This window comes from Numida meleagris, chromosome 3 (genome assembly GCF_002078875.1).
Source record: "Numida meleagris isolate 19003 breed g44 Domestic line chromosome 3, NumMel1.0, whole genome shotgun sequence".
NCBI classification, from domain to species: domain Eukaryota; kingdom Metazoa; phylum Chordata; class Aves; order Galliformes; family Numididae; genus Numida; species Numida meleagris.
Window position 1 is genome coordinate 78,406,562 of NC_034411.1, and position 25,335 is coordinate 78,431,896.

Here is a 25,335-nt window from a genome sequence, read left to right on the forward strand (position 1 = left end):
ATATCCCTCTACCTTTATGGATTTTCCTTATACTTTTTCTTCGCTTTTTCTAGTATTTCTGGCACATGATGTCAAAAAAAAAAAAAAAAAGGCAGGCAGCACTGTTGTGTAGTGTTTTAAGGATTAATAGTAGTAGTATATATAGTAGTAGTATATATAGTAGTATCTCTCTCTTCCGTAGGGAGAGAGAGATACAGTGCTGCTTATGTCTGATTTCAGAATTTGTCTTTGAATCTAGTTGTAACACAGCTTTGTTTACAAATGTCTTCAAATACCCAGGTTTTAATTTATAGTTTTACGTGAATTTTGGGAATGTCTGGATTTAATTTGCATTCGTTTCTACAGAAGTTTAAAAGAAGATGATTTACAAAAAAGAAATGGATTTCTAATGTTTGAGAATGTAGCTGGTGTTTGGAGACAGCTTTCAAATTTCATTGCAATATGAACTAATTTTAAACAGGCTCTTCAAAGAAAGATCTAATTCAATCTTCATGAAAGAGCTGTGAGCAGAGTCTTTCTAATACTTAAAATGGACAGTTGACTACTAAATGAGAATCCCGGATTTAGGTATCTAATTTTTTTTAAAAGTATCGTAGTTCACATTTTTTTCCCTAGCATAATGAGTATTTTAAAAACATGTTCTTAAATATGTATATATTTATGAAAGTTTTGTCAGAAACACTGTATTTGTGGTTTGCCATAATTGAGGAAACAGACATAAATGATACATCCGGTTACCAATTTTCTGCATGATTTAGAGAGTTTCAGAGAAGGTTGGAAGTATGGAATGTAAGTGAAAATGAGTGCTTGGAAGGTAACTTTTTGTTTTTTATTTAGTCCTGCCAGCCCTCCTGCTATGGATCTAAGAACTATCATGGAAATTGAAGAAAATATGCAGAAATGTGGAACCATGCCAAAGACAAATTCGAGGTTGGTAAAACAAACAAACAACAACAACAAAATCTATAAAAGAAAAGTGTGATAGATCAGGCCATTATGAATTTGCTCAGTGGTTCTGGCAGTCCACACTTGAAAAGGAACAGGAGAAAAGATGTCATGTTTGTTCTTTAACAACTTTGTTTACTTCATTATAGTGTTTTTTTCTTTAGACATTCAAAATATATCCCTTTATTTTACTGTAGTCTTGTTTGGTCAGCTACTGCAAAAGCATGTCCTAGCTTTTGAAATGCAAGAAGGCTTTTGTGCAAGAAAACACAAAAACTAGTGTGTTAAATAATTTGTCTGCTTTCTGAACTGCATTATTTTCAACCAAAAAGAATTCACTCTTGTCCATAGCACTTAAGAAATTACTCGTGGACCATATTGTACTCAGTCCTGAAATTTGTTTCTTGTCTCGTATTCTCTGACCTCCCGTAGCACCCAATATATTGATATTCACACAACTTCTTCAGTCAGAAGGAAGAGTGGTTCTTGCTTGGAAAAGCACCTCAAAGATATAGGGAAAGAAATAGACATTCTCAGGAGGCAGTGGATTAAAACAGATTTTTATTAAGTGGTGACATATGGAAGAGAACTGGAGATAACTTCATGACCTTTAAAGTGTAACGTTCTTGTAAAAGACAGCTAGGAAAATAATCCTGGAACGCTTTGATCAATTTCTGCATTTCATAAGAGAGAAATATGTTATCGAGTCAGTAATAAATGCTTGTGGTAAATTTGAAGAAAAATGTTGTGTTTTTTTTTATTTTGTTTTATTTTCCTCATAAAGGATTGTTCTCCAGATAGATTCAGAAGCTGTGAACCAAAAAGCTGAGACAGAAGAATCCAAATAAATTAAAATACAAATCACTAAATAGAAAAAATGGCTATATTCTGTTGTATACATTCTTATGGAAGAATATTTTTGGATTCAGGAAGCAAGTTTTGGCCATTCTCTTAAAAAAAAAAAAAAAGTCACAAAATTAAAAAGTAGTCTTCATCTGGTGGTAGACCTCTCTTAGAGACTATTCTTCTCTGCATATTTTCTTTTGTAGGAATCTGTAAGGGATAGTTTTATGGTGCTTTTCTTTCTGTCACTTGATTCTTTTTGATCCTCCTTTTGCTCTGCAGCCATCCAGCCTCCTTGCCCACCCCTGGCCCATAGTCACAGCATTTAAAACAGTGTTTTGGTCTAGGAAAGGAATATTTCTCAGTTTAATGTACAAGATTAAAGACAAGTAATCCAAAAGGACACTGATCTTACATCTCTCTTTGCAATATCAATTCACAGCAGAGTGTCTTCTCATGGAATTAAACTTTCTCAGAAGCAAAGGAAAATGATTGCACTGGCAGCAAAAGATAATGGGTCAGTAACTACCAGCACAGAGCCTACTCCACTAGTAACCATACCACCCACACCTACGAAAGTCGCGAAGCTAGGAAATGCATGGTATGTTTTAATTTAAAAATCACTTCTGGGTTTTGGATGGTTTCTACGTTACATAATCTCTTAGAAGCAATTTCTTCAATAAGCAACCTAGCTCCAGTTCATTAAAAAGAATAGTGATGTTTGTATCTACATTTGGTAGAAATCTAGAAGCTTCACTAAGGGCGGGGAAATGCAGTGGTTGCAGTTTAGCAATTGTTTAAAGTTCTACTACATTGAGTCAGTAGGCACCGTCCCATCTGGCTTTTGCCTCTGTGTGATGCAGTATTTGCAGATGGCATCCAAGTGAAGTATAGAAAAACAAGGTAGAACACAAGCTTTGAAACAGTCAAGAAGAGATTATTAATAACCATTAGGGTTGCTGTTTTTCTGTGTCAAAAAGAAAAAAAAAAGAACAAAAATGTTAGCCCTTCCTGGAGGAAAGGGCTAAAATGGTTTTGTAATATAGCAAGTAAGTGACGAATACTGGTGTGAAGGATTCTTTTGGGGTGTAATGTGTTTAAAATGACTTTTAGTGCTGATTACACACAATTAAAATGTTTAAATATCACTGAAACAGAAGAACTATTCATAATCTGGGTTTACAGGAGTGAAAGATTGCAGCTTGCCTGATTTAAGATTTCTTTCTCACAATTTGAGCTGGTACAGTATGAAAGCTTAGAAGCATAACTGAACAAGTAACCATAAGCTATGTGAATATAATGTGTTTATTTACTAAAGAGTAAATACCTATGATGGCTAGGATTCTTCCAAGGATTATTGAAAGCAGGGGCAAGAAATCTCTGTAGGCATCTGTTTATCATGGGTTGATTGTTAAAAGAAAATTATACTCTGTGTATTTCCAGTCCAACTTTCAGTTGTAGGGGTATGTTGCTACAGCAGTATTTTAGCCACTGGTTTTAATCTTAATACTATCATTTTAATTATGAATAAACAATATGTAACCTAACATCTACTGTGATGATATATACAGGTCACTCAGGCTCATTTACATACCAGTTCATGCATCCTTACAAACCCACTGCCTTTACACTCATGAGTGGTTGGCGTGGCAGGGAAGTCATTCACTTGTGCATCATCTGATGGGCGGCAGGGGGGCATCCATGCTGATGTGTGAGATCAGTGTGGCTGTTCATGAGGTGGACTGGCACCTTCATGAGTCAATTCTTCTCCTCACGCATCCAGCAAACACGGGGGCCTTTCCTCTATATCAGTGGTCACCAATGGCTCTTCTACCTCAAAGGAGCTTCACCAAACCTCCCTTGCCATGGCTTGCTCTGATGTTAGTAGGTGGTGTAGGTGTTTCCTGGGCAGCTTCAACCAGTTGTCTTAAATGTCATCTGTTAATTTCAATTTTTGTTACATAAACATTGTAAAGCTTTATGTTTCAGTTTCTGACAGATTATTTTGAGTGTCAAGGGAAAGGGCTGTGAGATAACACAGGATGGTATCTGTATGGGCATCTGTCTTTCTCTTCTCCCCTTTGTACACAACTTGTAGATGCAACAAAATCTGAAGTAGTCTTTGGAGTACATTTTGGGGAGCTTATCTAGTTATCTGAATATCTTCAGAAGTATTTTTTGTTCCTCACGTTCTAATTTGTAATGTAAGATAGGTGACTCATTAGAGGTATTTGTACTGATCAACTTAATCACGTGTGATAGATGCCTCTAGTTATATTATTTTCTTCTGAATACAGAAAATAAGATAGTAAGAGAAGCTGATAAAATACATATAAAAATATGGAGTGTAACTTCCTTAGTCTGACAACTGGTCAGGCTGACTATTCAAACTATTGATCTATTCTCTTATGGCTAATTTTTTACCTATTGGGTGTTATCTACTTTTAAGCTACCAAATGTCTGTGAACTTTTCCTTACAGTTAGAAAGCAAATATAGACTGATTTTTGAGTATACTTGGATAGGTCTGTCCAGAAAATATATTGTATTCTTAAGGTTTTCATTAAACAGTTCTTGAAAGTAGCTGGGCTCTACTGTGTTACACAATCAGTCTTAAGTGGAAGTGCCAACGTATACGTCAGGAGGATGGAATCCGGGCTGTCACTTATGTGGTCACCATGCACGATTCTGTGTGTTCCTCAGCATTGTTCTTCTGGCTGCTGATCTGGAAACTGCTGGTAGCTCCAGAGTTCTAGCAAAGAGCCAGTGGGAGGTAAATAAATATTTCAAATTATGCCTAGCTGCTGTAAAAGAGCATTTTTTGAAGAAACTTTAAGCTTCATAAGGCAAGCCATCAGTTGTTCAAAGCAGTTTTTATATGTAAAATAGAAGAGTGTTACTCCTCTAATACTGTATTTGTAAAGATTTAGTCTGTAAATTCACAAAGGACTGTTAGAGTGCATCTGGCAATAGATTGAGATTTCCATGCATGCAGTACAGTCAAAGCCATAGAACTTGCGTTCCAATGAAATAAGATACTCATCTTGGATGTGCAGTGAGAACACTTGCCAGAAGGGTGTGGGACCTTCGGCTCTTTCTTGGTTGACTAACGCACAGTATATTGTATGCCATGCCCAACCCTTTCCGCCAGAAGCAACCTCCAGTTTCATAGCTGGGGAGTGGTCTAAAGCTATGCTACCTCCTGTGAAGAATGGTGGAAGTAAGGGAGGAAAAAAAACCAAATGAAAACAAGACAGACAAACAAAAAATAATACTTGGAGAATATGAAGTACGAGAAGCTAGGTACTTGCTATGTATTGACCTTATTAGTTCTCCAAGCTTTGATTGTGAGTGGTAGGGCTTTTTTTGTTTTGTTTTGTTTTTTACACTCAGGAGAGCCATTCTTTTCTAGAATGGAAGTGTAAATTTAAAGTCTTTCTTGAGAACTCATATATATGATATGTGTTTTTTTAGTGTTTAGGTATTCAGTTTGTTGATATTTCAGCTTATTATGAAACATCCACAGCTGTTTTGGAACTTGACACTTGGGTGCTGTGCAGTGACAGATTAGAGGAACTTCCTCCTCTTTCTTTTTTTTTAATGTATAATGTTTAAATTATATTTAAATGTTACATATTGAATAGGTATGACCATGTATCAGGCAAGCTGAGAGTTGTTATTGTTAAGAAAATTTTGTCACAGTTTAAGCTAAACCACTTTATGCTGTCCGCATTGTTTTGGATAGAATCAGAGTCATTAAGAATGACACAGTTGTGTTGGATTTTTGGTGGTGATGGTGTGGGTTTGTTTTTATTTTGGTGCTGGTTTGCTGGTGGATTTGATTTCAGTACAGAATTTTCGTGAAGACAGATAGGGTATTTAAACTGTTAGCAGCAGGAGGCTTCTGTGACAGCAGATCCCCAGAGAGAGTTATTTGCCTACTTGGTGTAATAAGCTAAGGGAAGTTCTGGTAAAACACTTTACATGATTCTTTAAGTCAGCTGGTAGTTGGAATGGAGGATGCGTAGAATGACTCCAAGTTCCATCTCATGGTTCCCATTCTACTTTATATGCCTATGGTGCTGCTCACGCAGTAAGAAAAATAAACAAAAAAAACCCTTAATGTTAAGTACTCTAGTATATGATTCAAATGTCATATATAGCATTCAGATACTTTTGTTGTAACATTTTATTTCCCTGATACTTGTTAATTTTTATACCACATTGATGTACTTCGAACATCTTTGACTTCAAATGCACCTCTCCTTGTGGTAGTTGTGCAATTAATGAACATTGTATAGGTAGCTTGTTCTACTTCAGTAGTATTCATAATTGATCTGTTACCTTCTGAGTACATGACAAGCAGAACTGTTATTCTGGTATGTATTTCTAATATTTTGAGTATTGTAAATAGACTTTTGAAATTAGGTAGGACTGTTACAGTTAGTAAAGTTAAATGTAAATAAATTTATGGAGAATTAAATCTAAAGCAAGTAAAAGAAAACAAAGCATATCAGGTTTTTGAATTTCACTATGGATAAAGGGATTTTTAGACCCTCCAGTAGCTACAAGTGACTCATTCACTGTTTTGGTTCTGCGTAGCAACTGTGTCTGCTGATTTTTTGTCAAAGTCTAAAATTTATCTGGTGTTTAACTTTTTGACCCAAAGCGATGTATTTGAAGGGGTGAGGTCTAGAAGGGATTTATGTGTGTATATGTGTATGTTTTTAATTACTTATTTATTCAAAAGGTCATCTTCATTGCATTCTGCTATGCCGAAGTCATTCCGTGATCTTGTAATGGAGGAAGAAAAATATATGAGTGCAAATAGTTTGCCTGGTACTGGTGTCAAGAGGGCTGGATATAAAGGAGCTGAGGATTCACTAGTCCTAAGCACCACAAGGTAGGAGAGCAGTCTTTTCCTAATTGTGAATAACAACTCATATGCCAGAACCATGGTAACCTATTTAAATTTCTGCTGGAATTTGAAAGGATTGTCTTTTTTTCTTTTTAAATCCTGTAAGTATTCTTCTAGTGGTGTTTTAATATTAATAGGATTTCATGAATGGAAAACTATTATAAATAGGAAATGAAGTAGACTTAAGGAATATAATGCCCCTGCTAATATTTTGTTTATAGCTTGAGGTATTTGTATATGTGGACATATATATACACACATGAACACAAACACTTCAGACTACTAACAAAATGCTTGTATATCTGTATGTATATATGCATATGTATAAAAATAGTAAACTTGTATCTAATTTCTGCAGAAGTTAGGAAATATCCTTTAGGATTCAGATATGGCATGCATGAAACAGAATTTTGCTTAAGAGTATTTTTCTGTAACCATTGGGTGGATAAAACCCATTTATTCAAACACAGAGCAATTCCTGATCTGAGTTTTCTTACAAGCTGATTCATCCCGTGAAAAAATTGCACCTAAACAATCCAGAAGGCTTACTGAAATGTTCATGTGTCATTTATGCCTGTGTATTATAATTTGTGGGGAACTATAATTCTAAGGACAAAAATGACCTGTTCCAAGGTCCCTGTAAATTACTGTATAATAACTAGGCATACATTGTTCTTTCGTTGAATTGTTTTGTCCCTGCATCCTCCTACCTCCAATAAAATCACTCGTTTTGGGATTAGAATAGCTATCTAAGATGAGAGGAAAGAAAGCTCATCTTAATTTCTGAAAGTATTTATGATCAAGTTGTCATCCACCTGCATCACTTTGCTCTATCATCAGGAACTTTAAACACAAGGCATTTAAAGTATATTTAAGAGACAGAGGGCTTGAAAATCTCACTGATTTTCCTACCTGCCATCTAGAAGCTGCAAAGTCTGGCTGTTCTCCCGTACTAGAGGAGACAGGTGGCAGCAGGGCTGGCAGGGCAGGTGTGCTGTGTTGGAGTGAGGTGAGAACTGCAGGCTCCAGCATGAGCCACAGTCAGTGACTGCAGACAAATCTGTAAGGATGAGAGAGGGATGAGCTCAGATCTAGAGGTCAAGGTTAGAATCAGTAAGGAGGGGCAGTCCACCTGCACTTTCTCACAGCTCTTTCTTAGAAATCAACTCTGTCACCAACAGCTTGACTAAAGGGAGAAGAGTTTGCAGAGCCTTTTGGTGCATGGGGGTCCCAGGTATTTTTTAAAGTACCTCTGTTCTATTCCACTCCAAAAATTGGCTGTGCAACAAGGAAAAGACAGTTCTGCTGGGCCTCCCTCTTGGTTGTTCAATTGCATAGATATACGTTTCTCTATAATGGAAGTAGTATATGCCATATTGGTAGTTAAAGAGCAAAAATGAGAGGAGATATAAGGAAATATGCGTGGGGAATGGTGTTAGAGGAGAGAAGAGGGATTTGGAAAGTGTGACAGAGTGTATCCTTCAGAAACAGAAATAATGCTGGGGTTACTGTGGTGAATGGAGATACCTGTTATTTCTGCACATTTGTGTAAGTGTATTATTAATTTAGATTCTAGCAAAATAACGAAGCTTTTGATCCCATGAGAGATGGTGTGGGCTGGTGGTAAGGGAACGTTCACTGGATACTTTTCCTAGTTTTGTCACGTGGTCTCTGATCTCCATAAAGTCACTTAATTTCCTTTTGCTTTACTCTGTCTGGTCTGTTCAGTCTGGCCTGTCTGCGGGCTCTCAAACTGGATTCTTTGAGCTGAATCCAGGTATAATATGTTAGCTGCCTGAAAATGATATATTAAACAAGTGGGAGTCTAGATGACTAGATTTACTATCATCAGTCAGAAAAAAAGGGCACTTCCAGAGCTGTTTCAGGTTGTTTTGAATTGTCTTTGAAGATGCTTATTTCTCTCTCTTAGGTATAAAGAATCTAGGTTCATCCATCTGGAGATAGGATTAACGTTTCTACTTTGAGGTTGTTCTGTTCTTTGACTGACAGCTCCTGTCACAGCAAGCTCTGACTTTTGCCAGCAGCCTTCAAGAGCTGTTTCAGTGAAGATTCATTATCCACGCCCTTTCCTCTTCCTTTTTAAGGAAAGGAAATTGAATGTTCGTAAAGCATAAGCAATCTTCATCTCTGAGTGTCAGGCCCACTGATGGGACACTGAAGAAACTTGCACATCTGCTGTGTCAGCTTTCTTTTTTTTTCTTTTGGATAAAATGTGAAGTAATTAAACTTTTTTTTTGCATTGGAAGGGGCGTATAAACATGCTTCCATACATTGTCATCTTCCAGTTTCTGCAGATGAACCATGTCATGAATGTGGAGATGTGAACTGGATTGGGTCCAGAGGCACATCAGCTCAAAAGCTGGGCCAAGTGGATGTGGCTGCATTGTTTCCAGGGACAGCTTAGTCTTGGGAGTTACGCTGCACAGCTGTGTGTGTATAGCTCACAGTCCAAGCTAAAAACATAGGCCTGACGTGACTTGACTTTTTTTGTGGCAGCCCAGATTGTCTTTATTGTGTTACTCTAGGGAGCAGTAAAGAGTCTTAGTGGAAACTCATCTCTCTGGCTTTGCATGGGAATGGCCTAGTTTTGGCATGGCTAATATTGAGCTAATAGCTAGTACATGAGTCAAATGGCACAGCAAAACCCAAGAGGTTCTGGAGGAGACCAGCATTTGTGTTCTTTTTCTTAGAGCAGTCATTAGATCGTTGAGGCACTAGATCTGAAATGGCTTCAAGTGAAGAAATTCTCAAGAAACACTGGGAAGTCAAGTGCTAGGACATTGCAGTGTCTGGGCAGGAGTCATAGCAAGTTCAGCCAACTGAGTTAATCAGGCTAGTTCAATACTGAAGATACTTTGCCTGCTTGTTTCCATGCAGAACCACTTACTTCTTTGCATCAGTCTTTAATTTTCTAGACTTCTGGGTTTCCAAGTTCTGTGTTTTTAGGCTTTTTTTCCATTTTTCTGTATATCTTTGTTTCTCATTTCCCCTCTGTTCCATTTCTCCTATTTATTTTGATGCCAGCTGAGGAATTAATCTAGCATGCTGAAATATCTGCAACTGATTTAGCATCTGGAATAAGTATCTTGCTAGCAAGAAACACAGACGTACATATGTACAAACAGCTTCAAAATGTCTGTATTGTTTCCTACATTTTAAAGCCTCACTTAAATTGAGGTAGATGACACAGGTACTTAAACTTGTCTTTTAATTGAACGCTAGAGTGTGCTGTGACACTGGAACTGTTCACTGCAGTTAGGGAAAGTCTGTATGTGTGTGTATATTTTTGTTGTTGTATTTCCTTCCTGCTCTGGAAAACAGTCTTTTTGTCTGTACTCAGACAGGTTGGTTAAATGGAACGATCTGTTTGGATTCGTTTATAGTGGTGCCGTGTGTTCTTTGAATTATGGGTGAGAAGGAGAGAGTATCTTTCAAATGGGCTGGAGAGGTGCAAGTTATTATCAAATGTGCAGTAAGGTGAGCATTGCAAGAGGAGATGGAAAAAGAGGTGAAGAGAGATGACATCAGAATAAAGGTATTCAGTAAGATGTACAGACATGCTCTTAGTTAAATGAACAAGCAAGCAGAAAACTGACGTCTTCTGTTGTCTGTCCTTCCTTTTCTGATTCTTTCATGTTTGTTATTCTCTTGCAGTCTTTATTATCTGAAATGAAAACTGGAAGCTGATTTATCTAGACTTCAGACAAAAGCGGTCCCACTGTTGAAATCATAGAATAATTTAGATGCTGTAGGCTGGCCTCCTGCTCAACGTAGCTCCAGCTAGATCATGTTGCTCAGGGTGTGGCACAATTGACTTGTGATATTTCCAAGGGTGTAGATACCTCAACCTTTCTAGGCAGCGTGTTCAAGGGTATTGTCATGGTTTTAGGATTTTCAGTTATTAGTATTCCACATCATAACATCATGTAGTGTATGTACCTGGTTCTCAGAAGAGAAAGACTACTACATTTCCCAGGGGACTTTGCGACCGTTACCGTTTTCCGGTCAGAGGGAAAGATAAAAACTTGCAGATCACGAGACCTTCTTCTCTCTTTCCGCCCGTCTCTTGTCCCGGCAGCATCTTGCTCCCCAGCCATCTCACCGTCGGTATTAGAGTAAGGCCTACTTTAATTTTGGACACACTCTCTCATTGTATTGGATTTATCAGCTTAAACTGTAATTACATTGTATTATAGTGTGTTATTTTGCATTCTGATATCTTATTTAGTAAATTAGTTTGTTTCTCCTCAGATCGTTGGCACTGTTTTGTTTTCAGGCCCATCTCCCTACCCTTGTTTCCCTTTTCCCTTTCCCGGGGCGTGGGTCCGTGGGCCCCCCGTCCCATTCATCATGGAACCAGCCCAAACGCCCGTAAACCGTTGACATGTATGATCATCTGTACGATAACTTTTTTTTTTAAATATCTAACTGAGATTTCCCATTTTGCAGTTTGTGTCTATTGCTTCTTACTCCATATGCTCCACTAACCAAATGTTGCTGTGTCTTTTTTCAAACTTCCAGTTAGATAGTTGAAGGCAGCAATGAGATCTCCCCTTTGCAAGCATACAGTTGTTTTCAGCTCTTCTTTCTGTCATGTGTCCTTAATTTTGGTGGTCCTACACAGGACATTTTCCTGTATGCCAACATCTTTCTTTTGTTGATGGGCATAGATGCGATACTCTGTATGTACTCTCATAAATAGAGCACAGAGGGGAAGAATAATTTCTTTTGACTGTATGGCTGAGCTTTTGCTAGTACAGACTAGTATGCATTTCTGATTCATCTTAGACTTGCTGCCTACCAAGACTATGTGAGTCCTTTTCTGTAAGGCTACTTTCTAGCCAGTTAGCCTCTGTCCTTTATTGCTGTCTGGGGATACTCTCTTTCAAATATGTGACTTCACATTTGCCTTGTTTTCCCATTTCTCCAGTTTCTTGAGGTCCTTCTGAACGGTAGCCCAGCATCCAGCATGTGCACTCCCAGTGTGTCTGCATCCATTTGTGGCCTTGCTGAGAGTACACTCTATCCGACCACCAAATAATTGGTGTAGACATTAAACATTATATCAGTCCTTGAGGACCATCGTCAATAACTGGCTTCCAGTTGGACTTCATACAGCTCATCCAGAACACTTTGAGCCCTGCAATCCAGCCCATTTTCTACCCATCTTGTAGTCTGTATACCTCGTCCATGTTTTTCAGACCTAAGTATAAGGACTTGGCTTGCAAAAGGCAAATAAAATGACATTCTTTGCTCTCTGTTTGTCTGCAGAGCCAGTCATCCTATCGTAGAAGGTAGTTAGGTTGTTCAGACAAAATTTGCCAGTAGTGGTAAATCCAGAAATAACTTTGAGAAGGATTTGCTCCACAGCCTTTATAAGGATTGAGGTGATGCTGATCAGTCACCTCATGTCCTTCTTGAAGATGGGTATAATGTTTAGCTTTCTCTAGTTGTCATGAGAAACTGCTCTTCTATGCATGTACGACTATTTAGATTCATCTTTCTTGAACCTAAGAGATGAAAACTAAAAGGTCTTCCACATAAGCTTCATTGAGTGTGGTATATGGTGAGAGAATTGATTGTTCCAAATTGAACCAATTCTCCAACATTCTTTTGAGTTAATTTTTTTTTTCCAGTGGCATACTTCTGATTCATTGTCATGATCAGTACACCTTGGATTCCACTTTTTCTCTTCAAGCTGAAAAACGCCTAGCTTAAATAGTTGCCCTTCAGTCTTTTGCTTTGTACTTCTGAATTTTCTTTCCCATTGCTTTGTTCCACAGTCACACTGTTTATTCTTTGCTAAGTTAATAGAATTTCCTGATTTTGTTTGCTGGTTTGAACATTGCTGCTTATTACATCCATTAACATTAACTTATGGTGATGTTTCTTTTAGTTAACATATCCTCTAAAATTATAATTAATGTGGCTGCAATATGAGAAATAAGCTAGAAATGGGAAGCATGGGAAATTCATTTAAAAAAATGATTTTGTGGCACTTAGGTCCTTGCAGAATTTCCATATCTATCATTCTTATCTCTTATGACCTGATACTTTTCTTCAATAAAATAGGGTTTTCTAAGATGCCATTTTTTTTCCTCTTACCAAAGATTAAAAAAAAAAAAAAACCTCACTGTTTTTTCTACTTTTTTTTTTTTCCCCAAAATATTCTTTGATCCTCTTGGAATGAGCATTGCAAATTAGTAGTGTCAGGTGAAAGGAACTGCGGCTCTACGGATGATCAATGTGAAGAATGGTAGAGCAGGTTTAATCACTTGTCATGGAGCTGTTGATTCATGACTCAGTTCTTTCAGAAGCTCTGGAATAGTCGTTACCCAGAAACAGCCAAGTTGAAAAGTACCCCGCCTTCTTGGCTTCTTCATACATTGTTGCACTGACTGCCTTGTTAGTGTCTGATACAATCAACATTACTTAAAATGGAGGCAAAGGATCGTCTTAACTCGTATGAACTGTGCTTTTCCAGTGGAAAGAGAGAAGCCCTATGGGCTGGCAGAAGGTGGATCTGCTGGGTTTGATTCGTGGGAGTGACACTGCAGAGAGGCTATTTTGAAAGTCCAGTGTTATGCCTTGGCAGATGTTAACATTTATGTTTGTTCTGCTCTTACTCAAAGACAGTTGGCTGTTTCGTGGGCAAGATTGTTTTGTGACAAAAAGCTGGGCATGGTTCACTGAAATGTAATTTTTGGTAACGGATGTTCCTTTTCAGGTTTTCTGAGATCTTGCCTTCATTGCTTAGCAGTAGGAATCATGGTTCTTGTTGTCCTTGGAGTTGTGTTGTGAGGAAAAAATTCCAGGCAGAGAACTTAGCAGTTACTGGAATTCTCTTATTAGATAGCTTTCTCTACATGTTTCTCCCATTCCAAGAGTTTGTGGCCACTTACAGAGGATTACCAAAGCCATAAAGAAAATTGAGACTGATTTATTGAAATACCAACACCATTAGAATTTTTTCAATGCCATAGAATAATTCAAAAAAGCCTGTTAGCATTTCATAGTATGCTATAAAACTTTTTTAGAGTTATGGAAATTGCAAAAGTTGCCAAAGAGAGATATTAAATAACAAGAATAGGTTTCTCTCATCTTATTGATGTAGGATTATTTTGTCAAATATACTGTCTCTTAAGGCATAGAATATACTTAATATGACTTCTTTTTATGTAGACAAGTTAACATCTTACAGTGGAATAAAATGTCTTCCTTCTTGACAATTCTTTATTGTTATTTCAGGATATTTTTTTTCCAATTCAGTCAATTCTAGTTATATGCTGTTCCTATGAATATGAGGTGGTTGCAGGACGTATGCTGGAAGTCCGTATTTTCTGGGCTAATACTTGAGGAAATAATTTGCTAGTGCCGTTGTAGTACTGGCTCTTTTTACATGAAATATTTAATTTGAATACAAGATTTTTCTGTCTTGAAGCCATGTTCTTTCCATGTGAATTCCAAACAGATTTACAGTGCATGCTGTCAGTGCATAACTTAATTGAATATTTTACAGGTTTAAAAATATATTATTCTTTGAAGTGCTTTTGTTCAAATGCTCAAATGTTAGGAAATGCCAGAATTAATGCTCAAACTGAAAATCCAGTAAGTTCTGGCAGTCTGAAATGAGTATCAGTGTCTCCTCGTGTCACAGTATCACATTTAAAGACAAACTCAGCATTACTTTATAATGCCTGTGTTCTGGGGAAAAAAAAAATACGAGTTTGTAATTAGCTATTTTGAATTTGTAATTAATTATGATTAAGGAAAATCCTTTGTTAGTGACTTCCACCCTCCTTTCCAACTTTTTCCAGATGCGCGGCTCGAAGTAGCCCAGGTCTGGAAGGCCATGGTTTGGATTCTCCTCAGCTGGAGAGCCATAAGTAAGTAGTTTGACTCACTTAGATTCTAGAATTTGTTTTTTCTCTGTCATGCTGACCTTGTTCTTGATGTTGCCTCATAATGTCTTCTGTTTTTTTTTTGCAGTCCTTGGTTGGCAACATCACCAACTAACTCTCCTGTCATGGCGCCTGTCATGTTTGCATCTATTGTTGAGGAAGAGCGCCAGCAAGAAGCTGCTCTTATTAGGAGCAGAGAAAAACCCTTGGCTTTGATCCAGGTAAAGTGCTAAGTTTCTGCAGCTGAGTATTAACACAAGGATTTTCCACTGGCTGTTTCAGAGATCAGTTTTTAGGATTAATTATGTATTGTTATACGTAGTGTCACTTTTATAATGGTGTTAAATATCATTCAATAATATCAAATTACAACAAGATGTTAAGGTAGACCTATTTTAGATTGGCTATTGAATCCTTGGCTGATAGATTTACAGAATCACCAAATAGTTGAGGTTGGAGTCTGTAAATTGTCTAGTCCAAACCTCTGGCTCGCAGCAGGGTCAGCTGGAGAAGATTGCTTGACTCTCCCCAGCCAGCTTTTGAAAATCTCCAAGAATGAAGGCCTTTCTGGAAAGCCTGTTCCAGTGTCCAGCCACTCAGAGTGAAAAAAGATTTTTATGTTGAAATGAATTTTTCTGTATTTCAGTCTCTGTCCATTGCCTCTTGTCTTGTCACTGGACACCACTGAGACATCTAGCTCAGTCTTCTTTACTCTCTCTGATCAGCTGTTCATACATGTTGATAAGATCTCCCTGAGTCTTCTCCATACTAAGCAACCACAGCTCTCTTAACTTCTCCGTGCACATCAGAGACTCCAGGCCTTTAATCCTTTTTGTGTCTTTTCACTGGACTCTCTCTCTTGTACTACTGGGGAGTCCATAACTGGGCCCAAAACTCAAAACATTTCTCACCAGTAGAGGGGAGGAATCATCTCTCTCAATCTGCTGGCAATGCTGTCTCTAATGGAGCCCAGGAGGTAGTCACTCTTCTTTGATGCAAGAGCACATTGGTGGCTTAGAGTCAGCTTGCCTCCCAGGACCCCGAGTCCTTTTCTGCCAAGCTATTTTCCATTCAGTTGGCTGGTGTATGTGCTTGTGCTTCACTCTTCTCATGAGCAGGTCTTTACATTTTCCTTTCTTGACCTTGATGAGGTTCCTCTCAGCTAATGTATCCAGCTTGTCTGCGGTCATCAGAATGGCAGCACAACTCACTGGTTCATCAGCCACTCCCTCTGATTTTGTCATCTACAACCTTGCTGAGGGTTATGTCACATCACATAGGTCATTAATGAAGATGTTAAGCAGTGCTGAACCTAGTCTTGATCTTAGTATTAATCCTAGCAGCTGGATCTTGGTATTAATACTAGCAGCTAGCCTCTAGCATGTTCTTTGGGACATTGTTCACAATCCTACAAGACTATCAATTCAGCTAGTTTTCAGTTCATCTTACTTAAAGTCATCAAGTCTGTGTTTCAGCTTGTCTGTGAGGATGTGGGATACAGTGTTGAAAGGCTTGATGAAGTGAACAATGTCCACTGCTTTCTCTTCATCCACCAAGCCACCCTTCTATAATGAGAATGCTGTTGGGTTCATTAGGCTTGATTTCACCTTTATAGTGCATATGCTGACTACCAGATAGCCTTCCTGTCTTGCATATGTTAAGAAATAACCTCCAGGGGATTTGTTTTATCATGTTTCCAGGGATAAAGACGAAGGTGACTGGCAATTAGTTCCCAGATGCTCCTTCTTGCTCTTCTTGAAGATAGGAACGACATTTGCTTCCTTCCAGTCCTCAGGAACCTCCTTCTCTACCACCACGACCTTTCAGAGTTTTTTGACAGTGGCCTTGCAGTGATGCTAGCCAGGTCCCATAACATTCCCTTAACAATACATGTGCGTCCCTTAGGTGCCATGGATATATGGATGTCTGGTTTATTAGAATATTTCTTAACTTTGTTATCCTCTACTGAGGGTAAATTTTTTTTCCCAGAACTTCCCACTGGTCTCAGGGGCTAGGGATTACTGAAAGCTGGTCCTACCACTACAGAGGAAGATGAAGACTAATCATTCCTCAACCTTGTCCATCTCCTTTCTCTTTCAGCAGCGAGCCTGCATTTTCTCTGGTGTTCTTGTTGCAGCTTTCTTATTGCCTTCCATGTCACTTGCAAGATTCAACTCTGGCCGGGCTTTGACTTTACTAATTCTGCTCCTGCATGCTTAGGCAATGTCTGTATTTTTCTTCTGGATCATCTGTCTTGGCATCCACCCTGTATGCTCTTCATTTTTGTGTTTGAGTTTTGTAAGGAGCTCTTTGTTATCCATGCAGCCCTCCTGCCATATTTGTTAGACTTCCTGGTCATTGGCATGGACCATTATTGAACTTGGAAGCACTGATCTTAAAATCTAGCAGGTCTTCTGGACCCCTTTTCTTTCAAGGGCCACGTTCTCTATGAATTTTTCCCAAGCAGATCCCCAAACAAATCATAATCTGTTCTTCTAGAGGTCTAGGGTTGTGATTCTGATATTTGAAGACAAGAGTTCCCCTCTCTTGAGACCTTGTACCATCTCATGGTCAGACTAGCCAAGGCTGCCCTTGACCTTATCATCCCTGACATCCAGCAGAGTCTCTTCCTTCATCAGTTCCTTGATCACCTGTGCAAGGATGTCACTAGAGCAAGACTTCTAGAGTACTTGTGCCCTGCTGTGTAGCCCTTCCAGCAGATATCAGGGTCTCCCGTGAGGGCCAGGACCTGTAAACATGAGTCTTCTTTCAGTGGTGTGAAGGAGACCTTGGGTACTACTACTTCCTGATGAGAAGCTCTGTAGCAGACGTACTCAGGGCTACCACAGCCTGTTCATAACTATTACTGGCCTAAATACCAGTCTGGCACTGAAATACGTGTTCTTTTTTTTGTTCCAGATTGAGGAGTGTGCTATTCAAGATTTGTTAATCCACTATGAAGCTTTTGACAACCCTGATGAATTTGTGACAGTTGAAAGGGCTCCACAGGGACCTATGGCAACACCTATGTGGAACAAGCACTAATTCGTACTGTTAACAGCCCATACTATACATGCACTTCTGAAATCCTTATTATAAGCAGAATGAGACTGGTAAAACACAAATCATGTAACTTTTAACATCGGCATTAAAAATTGCACATAATCAGTAGGTATTTGGTAGAGATAATGGAAGTAATTTGTTCACTGTGTCTTTCACCCACAGTATATATTGTATGTATGTTTTGAGAGAATTTCTTTAACAAGCCCTATTTAATTAGTAGTGTCACATGAAGCTGTAGATTGGAAATGCATTTGCTAATTTAAATCGTAAAGGTTTTTTGTTAAATTTACAGGTGGCTGAAAAGCGAGTGCTTATGTTGTGATTTAATGTGGAATTGATTGTGCAGAATTATACATCTTTAAAGTTTATCTGGGGGGTTATGTTCTTCAGAGCTTTCTGGCAAATTGGGAATATAGCAAAAAGTTCGTGCTTGAACTTGTTGTAAAAGTACAGTTTGATAATGCAGTTTTCCTTAACTTACGTAAGTACGTACTGGTTTTCTGATTGCTGTGACCAGTACTTTTTACTGTCATGCTCCACAATGAACCTCTATGCTGTACCTAAGTGCCCAACAATGCCTGCTCTCAGTTTGGTTATGCATGTTCTTTTCACTGTTGTGTGACTGGCCTTTGAACAGTCAGTTCCATTGTGAAGTACACAGTTGAATATAACATGGTGGCACTTAATTCGCTTATCTATAGTCTTGTTCTGGTGAATATGGTACGGTTTTAGAACCACGGTGTTTAAGGTACAACTCACTTGAAGTGCTGAGGAAATGCAAGATCTGTACGTTCATTTTTAAAGCTATGGGGATGAGTGCTTGATTGTGGAATTTGCAAATGCCTAACCTGCAAAGGTTATCATAGGTGGCTTTGAGTATTGTGATTTCTGAAGTTCTCTGTGCCTGGTTTAAAAAATTCATATATGTACGTAAAAGAAAAGAAAAAAGGATAGCCTTATCTACAATATTCTGTTTAGTTTGTCTGTTTGTATAGGTGTGTTTCAAATTCTGCTTTTTCAGTAGTGTCAATACTCACCGACTCTGGAGAACTGGAATTGAGAGAGCTGCAGATGATGAATGTAGAGAATTGATCACTGTGTGATAAGAGTTGAGCCTTGAAAAAAGCTGTGTAGATATGTCTCATGGTTTCAGGTTAAGCTACACCAAAAAATCCTCCACAAAAGTTGTAAACAAATGCAATAAACCATAAAATCTTGATTTACACGAAGTTAGTATACTTCTACATGCTGTTTATATGCAGTCAATACTTTAGGTAACTACTGAGTAATGTGAAAGTATTTGTTCTATGTATGAAAAATCTGTAGGCATTTTGGAGCTATACAGAAAAAGGAAGATAAAGATTTCAATTATATTTTAAATTCTATTGGTGATTCACTCAATATACTGATGAGGATCATTTCATTAAGTGCAATGCAGGGCCTTAGTGTCTGCTAAAAGTAGACTTTGAGTTTGAAAGAAAGCTTATGTATTTTGAGAAACAGCTATAAAAACACTGGGCTTTTCCAAGCCTGAACCCAGTTTGTTAAATCACTTGGAAGTTGCTAATTTGCATTTCAATTCTTTTCTTCAGAATTGTTTAGAATATGTTGTTTTAAATGTTATTCTTCAGTTGTTATCAGAGAATTCCTGTTCCCATGGTGCTGATGAGCTTGACTGCTTTTAAAGTCTGGGTTTATTGCAGCAGTTTGGTTATTCATTGTCACCAATTCTATGTAATATTCACAAACAAATTGAAGAATTATCAGTGTACCACTTTTTTGAAACTGAAAACAGAACTAGTGTTACAGAAAGCTGAGTAAGCTTAGATTCTATCTTTATTTCCTTAAAAGTTTGAATTTAAGAGTGTAAAATGTCTGAAACATTGTTAAAAATGTCAAAGTCTAGTGGAAACAAACAGTATTTTCTAACTCGCTCTATATGCTTTTGCACACATGAAAACCCAAACAAAAATACAGAACAAGACAATTGCATCATCAAATGTAAATATATTTTCTGTCGAAGTGGTAGGACTTGAAATTTTCTTCAGTTGCATACTTCGCTTTGATTTAAAACAGTATCGCTTCCTGAGATTAATGTGATGTCAGTCTTAACTGCGTCATCATCGAGACTGAAATAAACCTCTGAAGATTACTTAGTCCAACCTGTCCAGCCCAAACAGGCTCAGCTGGGAAGAGTCTGTCTCTATTTCTTCCCCTTTGCCCCTATGACTATTTATACACTTTATTAACCCCGAACCTTCTCCTGCCTGAACAATCCCCACTCTTTCAGTCTTTCCTCATAGTGAAATATATTTCAAAATCAAAACTTCAAAAGTTTTTTAACATGAGTAAGCACATTTTCTTTTCTCCTCCGTCATTTATTGTCATAAAGTTCAGACACTTTTGAGAAAGTCGAAGGATAAATAAAACTTTGAAATACTTGAAAATTGAGACAAAATGGCATCTAATTTTCTAATAGTGCTGTGATCAGCACTTGCTATTATAGGCAGTGTCAAGGCATTTTTGAAGTGTATGACTTTTTTGTGTAGTGTATTGACATGAAAATGCAGGATAAGTAGGTGACTTCGGTCAATTCGAGAACCCAGGAGAGACTTTGTTCCCTAAGAGGCTATCTTCAGTGAATAAACTGACTTCAGAGTTGAAATCTCTGTAAAATGGAATCTCTGTATTACAAAGACTGATATTGCAATTTTTCAAAGAAAAGCTTTGACAAAAAATTTACTGATCTCACTTGTGATATGAGTCTTGACAATACCTTTTTACCACATGCATTTTCACTGAATTTTACACACCTCCTCAGCTCCCAAGATTGGTAAGTCTTATTTACAAGTGACAACAGGAAACATCGGGTACAAATTCTAAAATTTATTTGCAAAGGCTTTAGTGAAGTTTTTTTGGTACAAGGATATTATGGTATGCCTTTAAATGTTTTTGAGCTTTAAATGGTTGTTGTTTTCTCTTCCTCATTAAATGCTTGGAGTAGGGAAACTTTGTGTTCTCTCAACATTGCTCAACTTAAAAAGTTCACTGGCCCTTCCATTATTGCAGTCATGTTCTCTAACTGCTTAATAATCTGAACTTTTTTGCTGCTGAATGAGATGTGTGTTCTGATGTGAATAATTTAAGTCGGAGCACATCACTGGATTACTAGATTTTGTTCAGAATAGGAAGGTAAAAGTTTGGTCTTAAAATGAAGCAGTGTTACCTCTAAGCATTTAACTTGTATGATAACATCAGAGAATGAACAAGGTTGAGGTGCTAGCATTATGATATCTTTGCAGTAACAGGAAACTGGTTAACAAAGGTATCAGATAGTCTCAGAGTGAATACCATGTATTGTACTCCACCACAAGTCTGTAGAACTCCATTAAAGAGCCCGTTAATCTAATTCTTTCATCTACAAAATCCAGTGCTCTTGACCCTGGTCAAGTGAGATGTGGATGAGGTACCGAAAGGTGAGTGTCTCCTGTTGAGGTTCTAGCTGTGACAAACCTCAGAAATGCTCAGAGGGAAGGGACCCAGCAGAGCTTGCCTGTTGTACTGTGGAATACAGAAATCTTGGTGACCACTGACTAGTACTGTGAAACCTGAAACTTCATTAAGGTTACTCACATGTCTGCAAATTTCTAAACCCAATGAGAGCAATGTAGTTAGTATTTCTATGAATGTTCTTGGAGGAATGTTATGGGCAGGATCTGAAGATACATTCAAGTTCTTAGCCTCAGAAACTCAAAACTTTTTTGCTGCTTTTTTTTTTTCTTCCTTATTACCTGCCTTCTAAGTTAAAGTAGTAGTAGGTTAAGAGGTTTAGGTTGGATATCAGGAAAAACTTCTGTACGGAAAGGGTTGTTAAGCACTGGAACAGGCTCCCCAGGGGGGTGGTTGAGTCACCTTCTCTGAATGTGTTTAAAAACCGTTCGGATGTGGTGCCTGGGGACATGATTTAGCGGTGGGTTGTTAGAGCAGTATGGTTAGGTTGCGATTGGACTTGATCTTGAATGTCCTTTCCAACCTGAGCAATTCTATGATTCTATGATTCTATGATTTGCATGATCATAATATGTTCAGTATGAAAATGCTTTTACTAACAATACAGCAAAGCAGTTCCCTGAGTTCAGGGAGTTCCTCAGATGGCTTGTGTGAGATTTTTCTTGTGTAGGAGGTTGGCGTCAAACAAGCTAACTAAAAAGTTTTTGCTTTCCAAGCAGCAGTTTCTTGTACTGACCTGTATACTAAGGCAACAAAAAAGAAATCTTAGCAGCTGTTGGATACCTGCAAGGACTTGTGTGCACTATTGCTTCAGCTCCAGGAGCCTCAAAGACCTTGTTTTGGGGCAAGGAGTTGGATGTGAAGAAGCAAGAATCTCCTGGAGATGAAGCTGCTCCTCGGGTTTGCTATCTTTGTTCTTCCAGCAGACTCCCTTCTGATTTTTCTTCCTCTCCCTCTCTGGAAGCACATACTTAATGCTACTTATTTTATGTTGCCTGTCTTTATTTTTTTTTCTTTCTTGTCAGTTGAAAAAATGAGGAAAGAATTTGAGCAAAATTTTGCAAGGACTTCAGAAAAGAGTTAGCAGGAGCTAATACTTTTGACAGGTTGAACATGGTCATTTGGTCATCCTTGAAAAATTTACCTCGTTTTATTAGGATGTTGCTTAAAATGTGTTTTGTTTCCTCTTAATTTGATATAAATGCAAACATCACTATTTTGGTATAATGTATGTAGATTTCAGCTGGAAACTGGAATTAGGGCTTGGAGTAGGTGCTTGTTGGCTGAGCTCCTGTTACAGTCAGTGAAGAGTTAAACAGCAGAGCTAAGAGAGTGTGAAGGTCCTGATGAGAGGTCAGTTGAATTCTGTCCAGGCTGTGGTGCTGCCTTGGCTTGATCTCCACAGTTCTGGTCAAAGACCAGACACTTAGAATCATAGAATTGTTGAGTTGGAAGGGACCTTTAAAGGTCATTTAGTCCAACTTCCCCTGCAATGAACAGGGATTACAGCTAAATCAGGTTCCTCAGTGCCCTGTCCAGCCTGACCTTGTGTGTCTTCAGGGGTGGGGCATCCACCACCTCTCGGGCACCCTGTTCCAGTCCTTTTGTCCCTCAGCTTGCACTGATAGTGGGGTAATTTGGCATGCGAAGGTGATTTTTTTATTTATTTGTTTCTGTGTCTCAGCCTTAACAAAGTAGGATGAGAATTTCTTGGTTAATGTTTTCACAGTAACACCATCAGATTGTCAAAAGTCTAAGCTTTGTCCCAAAGCATATCCTTCAGGCAGATTTGTTAGGAGGACACCAGGGTACCAGGACACCCAGGTCCTTTGCAGAGCTCCTTTCCAAAAGATCAGTCCCTAATCTGTATTGCTGCTTGTGGTTATTCTTCCCCAGGGGTATGACTCTACATTTGCCCTTGCTGAACCTCATACTCTTCACCCAACTCTCCATGCTTGTTTGTTTGTTTTAATTTTATTCGTGTAAGTTGTATGGCATGTATCAAAACCAGGTAAGCAAGCAAAAAGAGCTGACTTCAACAAGCCCACTTTGCTCTCTGCAATAATAACATACAAGCAACTGGAGCGCCAGGAGTCAGCTACCATAAAAGAAAAAGTAACAATTTTTCATAAGACATTCTCGAATAATAAAGTAAGCAAGGAAAATTGACACCCCCCCCCCCCCAAACCTTTTATGTTTCTGTGCACTTCCTGCTGTTTTTTTATTTTTCTTTCTATTCCTCAAAAGTTTATTCTAGGAAGACGTGGGGAATGCAACAATCCAAATGCACTGGATTCTCAACTAATTTATATCGATGGCAAGTCATTTAAATACCTACATCTCCTCATCCTGAAGTGGCTTTAAAGTAATTGAGTCTTAATCTAACCATTTCACCATCCTGTAAGTCTGTAGGATTCTGCAGGAATATGTCAGTAAACCCTGACTGCAAGGAAAATGCTGCCTATTTCACAGGTTATGCTTTTGTAAGTGGGAGCATGCCAGGTGCCCTTTGCTTCAAGCACAGGAGCTACATCTGCTCCGTGAGTCTGTCCATAATCTCTGTACACTGGGTGAAGAGGTCATGAGAACCACACTGCAAATACCAGTAACTTACTCCAGCTTAGCTCTCTCCAGACATAATGATTCATCAGCTGTTACTGTCTTGCAGGGTGACTGAGCTTTTAAGGTTATTTTCTGTCTGTAACTTCATTCTGATGCAGACCCTAACTACTACTGCTAAATGTCACTGATTGCAGCGCAACACTGCAGTTTGAGAACCACGCTTATGCCATCTAGTGACACGATGCTCGAAACAACAGGTGATAACCAGCAAAAAAGAAAATGCAAGGGCTGCCTTAAGTACAAAGGTGTCTTGCTCGTGTTTTGCTTGTGCACATTCACAGATTTGTTTAGCCAGCCTTAAATGCTGTCTTTATTGCAAAGGAAAATACACAGAATCCCCGTCCTTTTCCTAGTGTGTATATTTTAAGATGTTTACAAGACACACTGCCCACATACAAGGATGCTGTGAAGATAAAATTAAGCTGTAAAGCTGTGAGCACAGTGAGGCTTCCAGGATCCCATCTTTGTAAATACATTGTACAAGTTGCTGACAGCATCAGGGCTGACGGAGAATGTGCATGCGTGCATGTGTGCATAACCATAACTCTTTGATTTGTTTGCACTTGTGGGATTTAATTATATTGCACCACTTCAGCAAATGGAGTTGGCATGTTATCTGCCATCTCCATCTTTATGTACTGAGCAATCTCTTTATTTGATAGCGTGGCACTATAATAGCATGCTTTCTTTCATATACATAAATTGGTAGTGAACCTTTTCATCTGAACATTATCTCTGTACTTTGCAAATATTAATGAGTTAGCCTCACTGTATCTGTGAGGTACAGTAACAGGGAACTGTTAGCCACCTTCCAGAAGGAGGCCATCAGAGTGTGAGTTACAAGCTGGTGAGTCTGAGGTTATGCCATATCCTGAGGGAAAATCTGGGAGTCTCTTCTTCCAGTTGCCCGTCCCAGTCACATCCAGAGCATGTAGTTTTGCTGAGCTCAGCTATAAACAAATCATAAAACCAGAGAATCACAGAATGGCTTGGGTCGGAAGGGACCTTAAACCCACCCAGATCCAACCCCCTACCATGGGCAGGGCTGCCACCCACCAGCTCAGGTGGCCTGGGGCCCCGTCCAACCTGGCCTTGAGCGCCTCTTGGGACGGGGCACCCACAGCTAATCTAGGCAAACCCCACTGAAGCAGGCCTTGTTCCTCCCTTTTTTGGGCTGAGGCAAGCAACCTTGTGACCAGAGCTGCCAGTCGTGGGTAAGCTCTGCTCGTTCCTGCCCTGAGGGATCTGTGTGGCCTGTGCAAAGTGGTTGAATTGCGTTTCTCTTTCAGTTTCATTCCATGTTCACAGGCAATTACTTGTCTTGTAAACTAATATTCCCATCAAATAAGTGCTTGGTGTGCCATTAAATGTCTCCTGAGTCTCTCAGACTCTGGAAAATCTTCAGGTCTGACCTGAATTCCCTAGGTTTTGCAGGAGTAAATCAAAATGATTCCCAAAAATAAGGCTTGGCCTGGGGATGGGGGCAGTATCAAAGAGAGGAAAATGGCAAAATG

At 38.7% G+C, this 25,335-nt stretch overlaps 1 protein-coding gene across 3 annotated transcripts in view; it reads left to right on the plus strand.

The window, feature by feature from the left end:
* Window positions 1-19,845, plus strand: part of IBTK (inhibitor of Bruton tyrosine kinase) — a 58,575-nt gene extending 38,730 nt beyond the window's left edge. Inside the window, exons 24-29 of one of the 3 annotated variants that reach the window (XM_021390673.1) lie at window positions 838-930; window positions 2,231-2,389; window positions 6,537-6,689; window positions 14,543-14,611; window positions 14,715-14,847; window positions 17,546-17,677. In XM_021390673.1, the coding sequence (XP_021246348.1) occupies window positions 838-930; window positions 2,231-2,389; window positions 6,537-6,689; window positions 14,543-14,611; window positions 14,715-14,847; window positions 17,546-17,671 (733 nt within the window). In that variant the 3' untranslated portion in view covers window positions 17,672-17,677. Of the gene's footprint in view, window positions 1-460; window positions 568-837; window positions 931-2,230; window positions 2,390-6,536; window positions 6,690-14,542; window positions 14,612-14,714; window positions 14,848-17,545 lie in introns of those variants that run through there. The other 2 variants (XM_021390674.1, XR_002436633.1) reach the window with 2 other exon arrangements.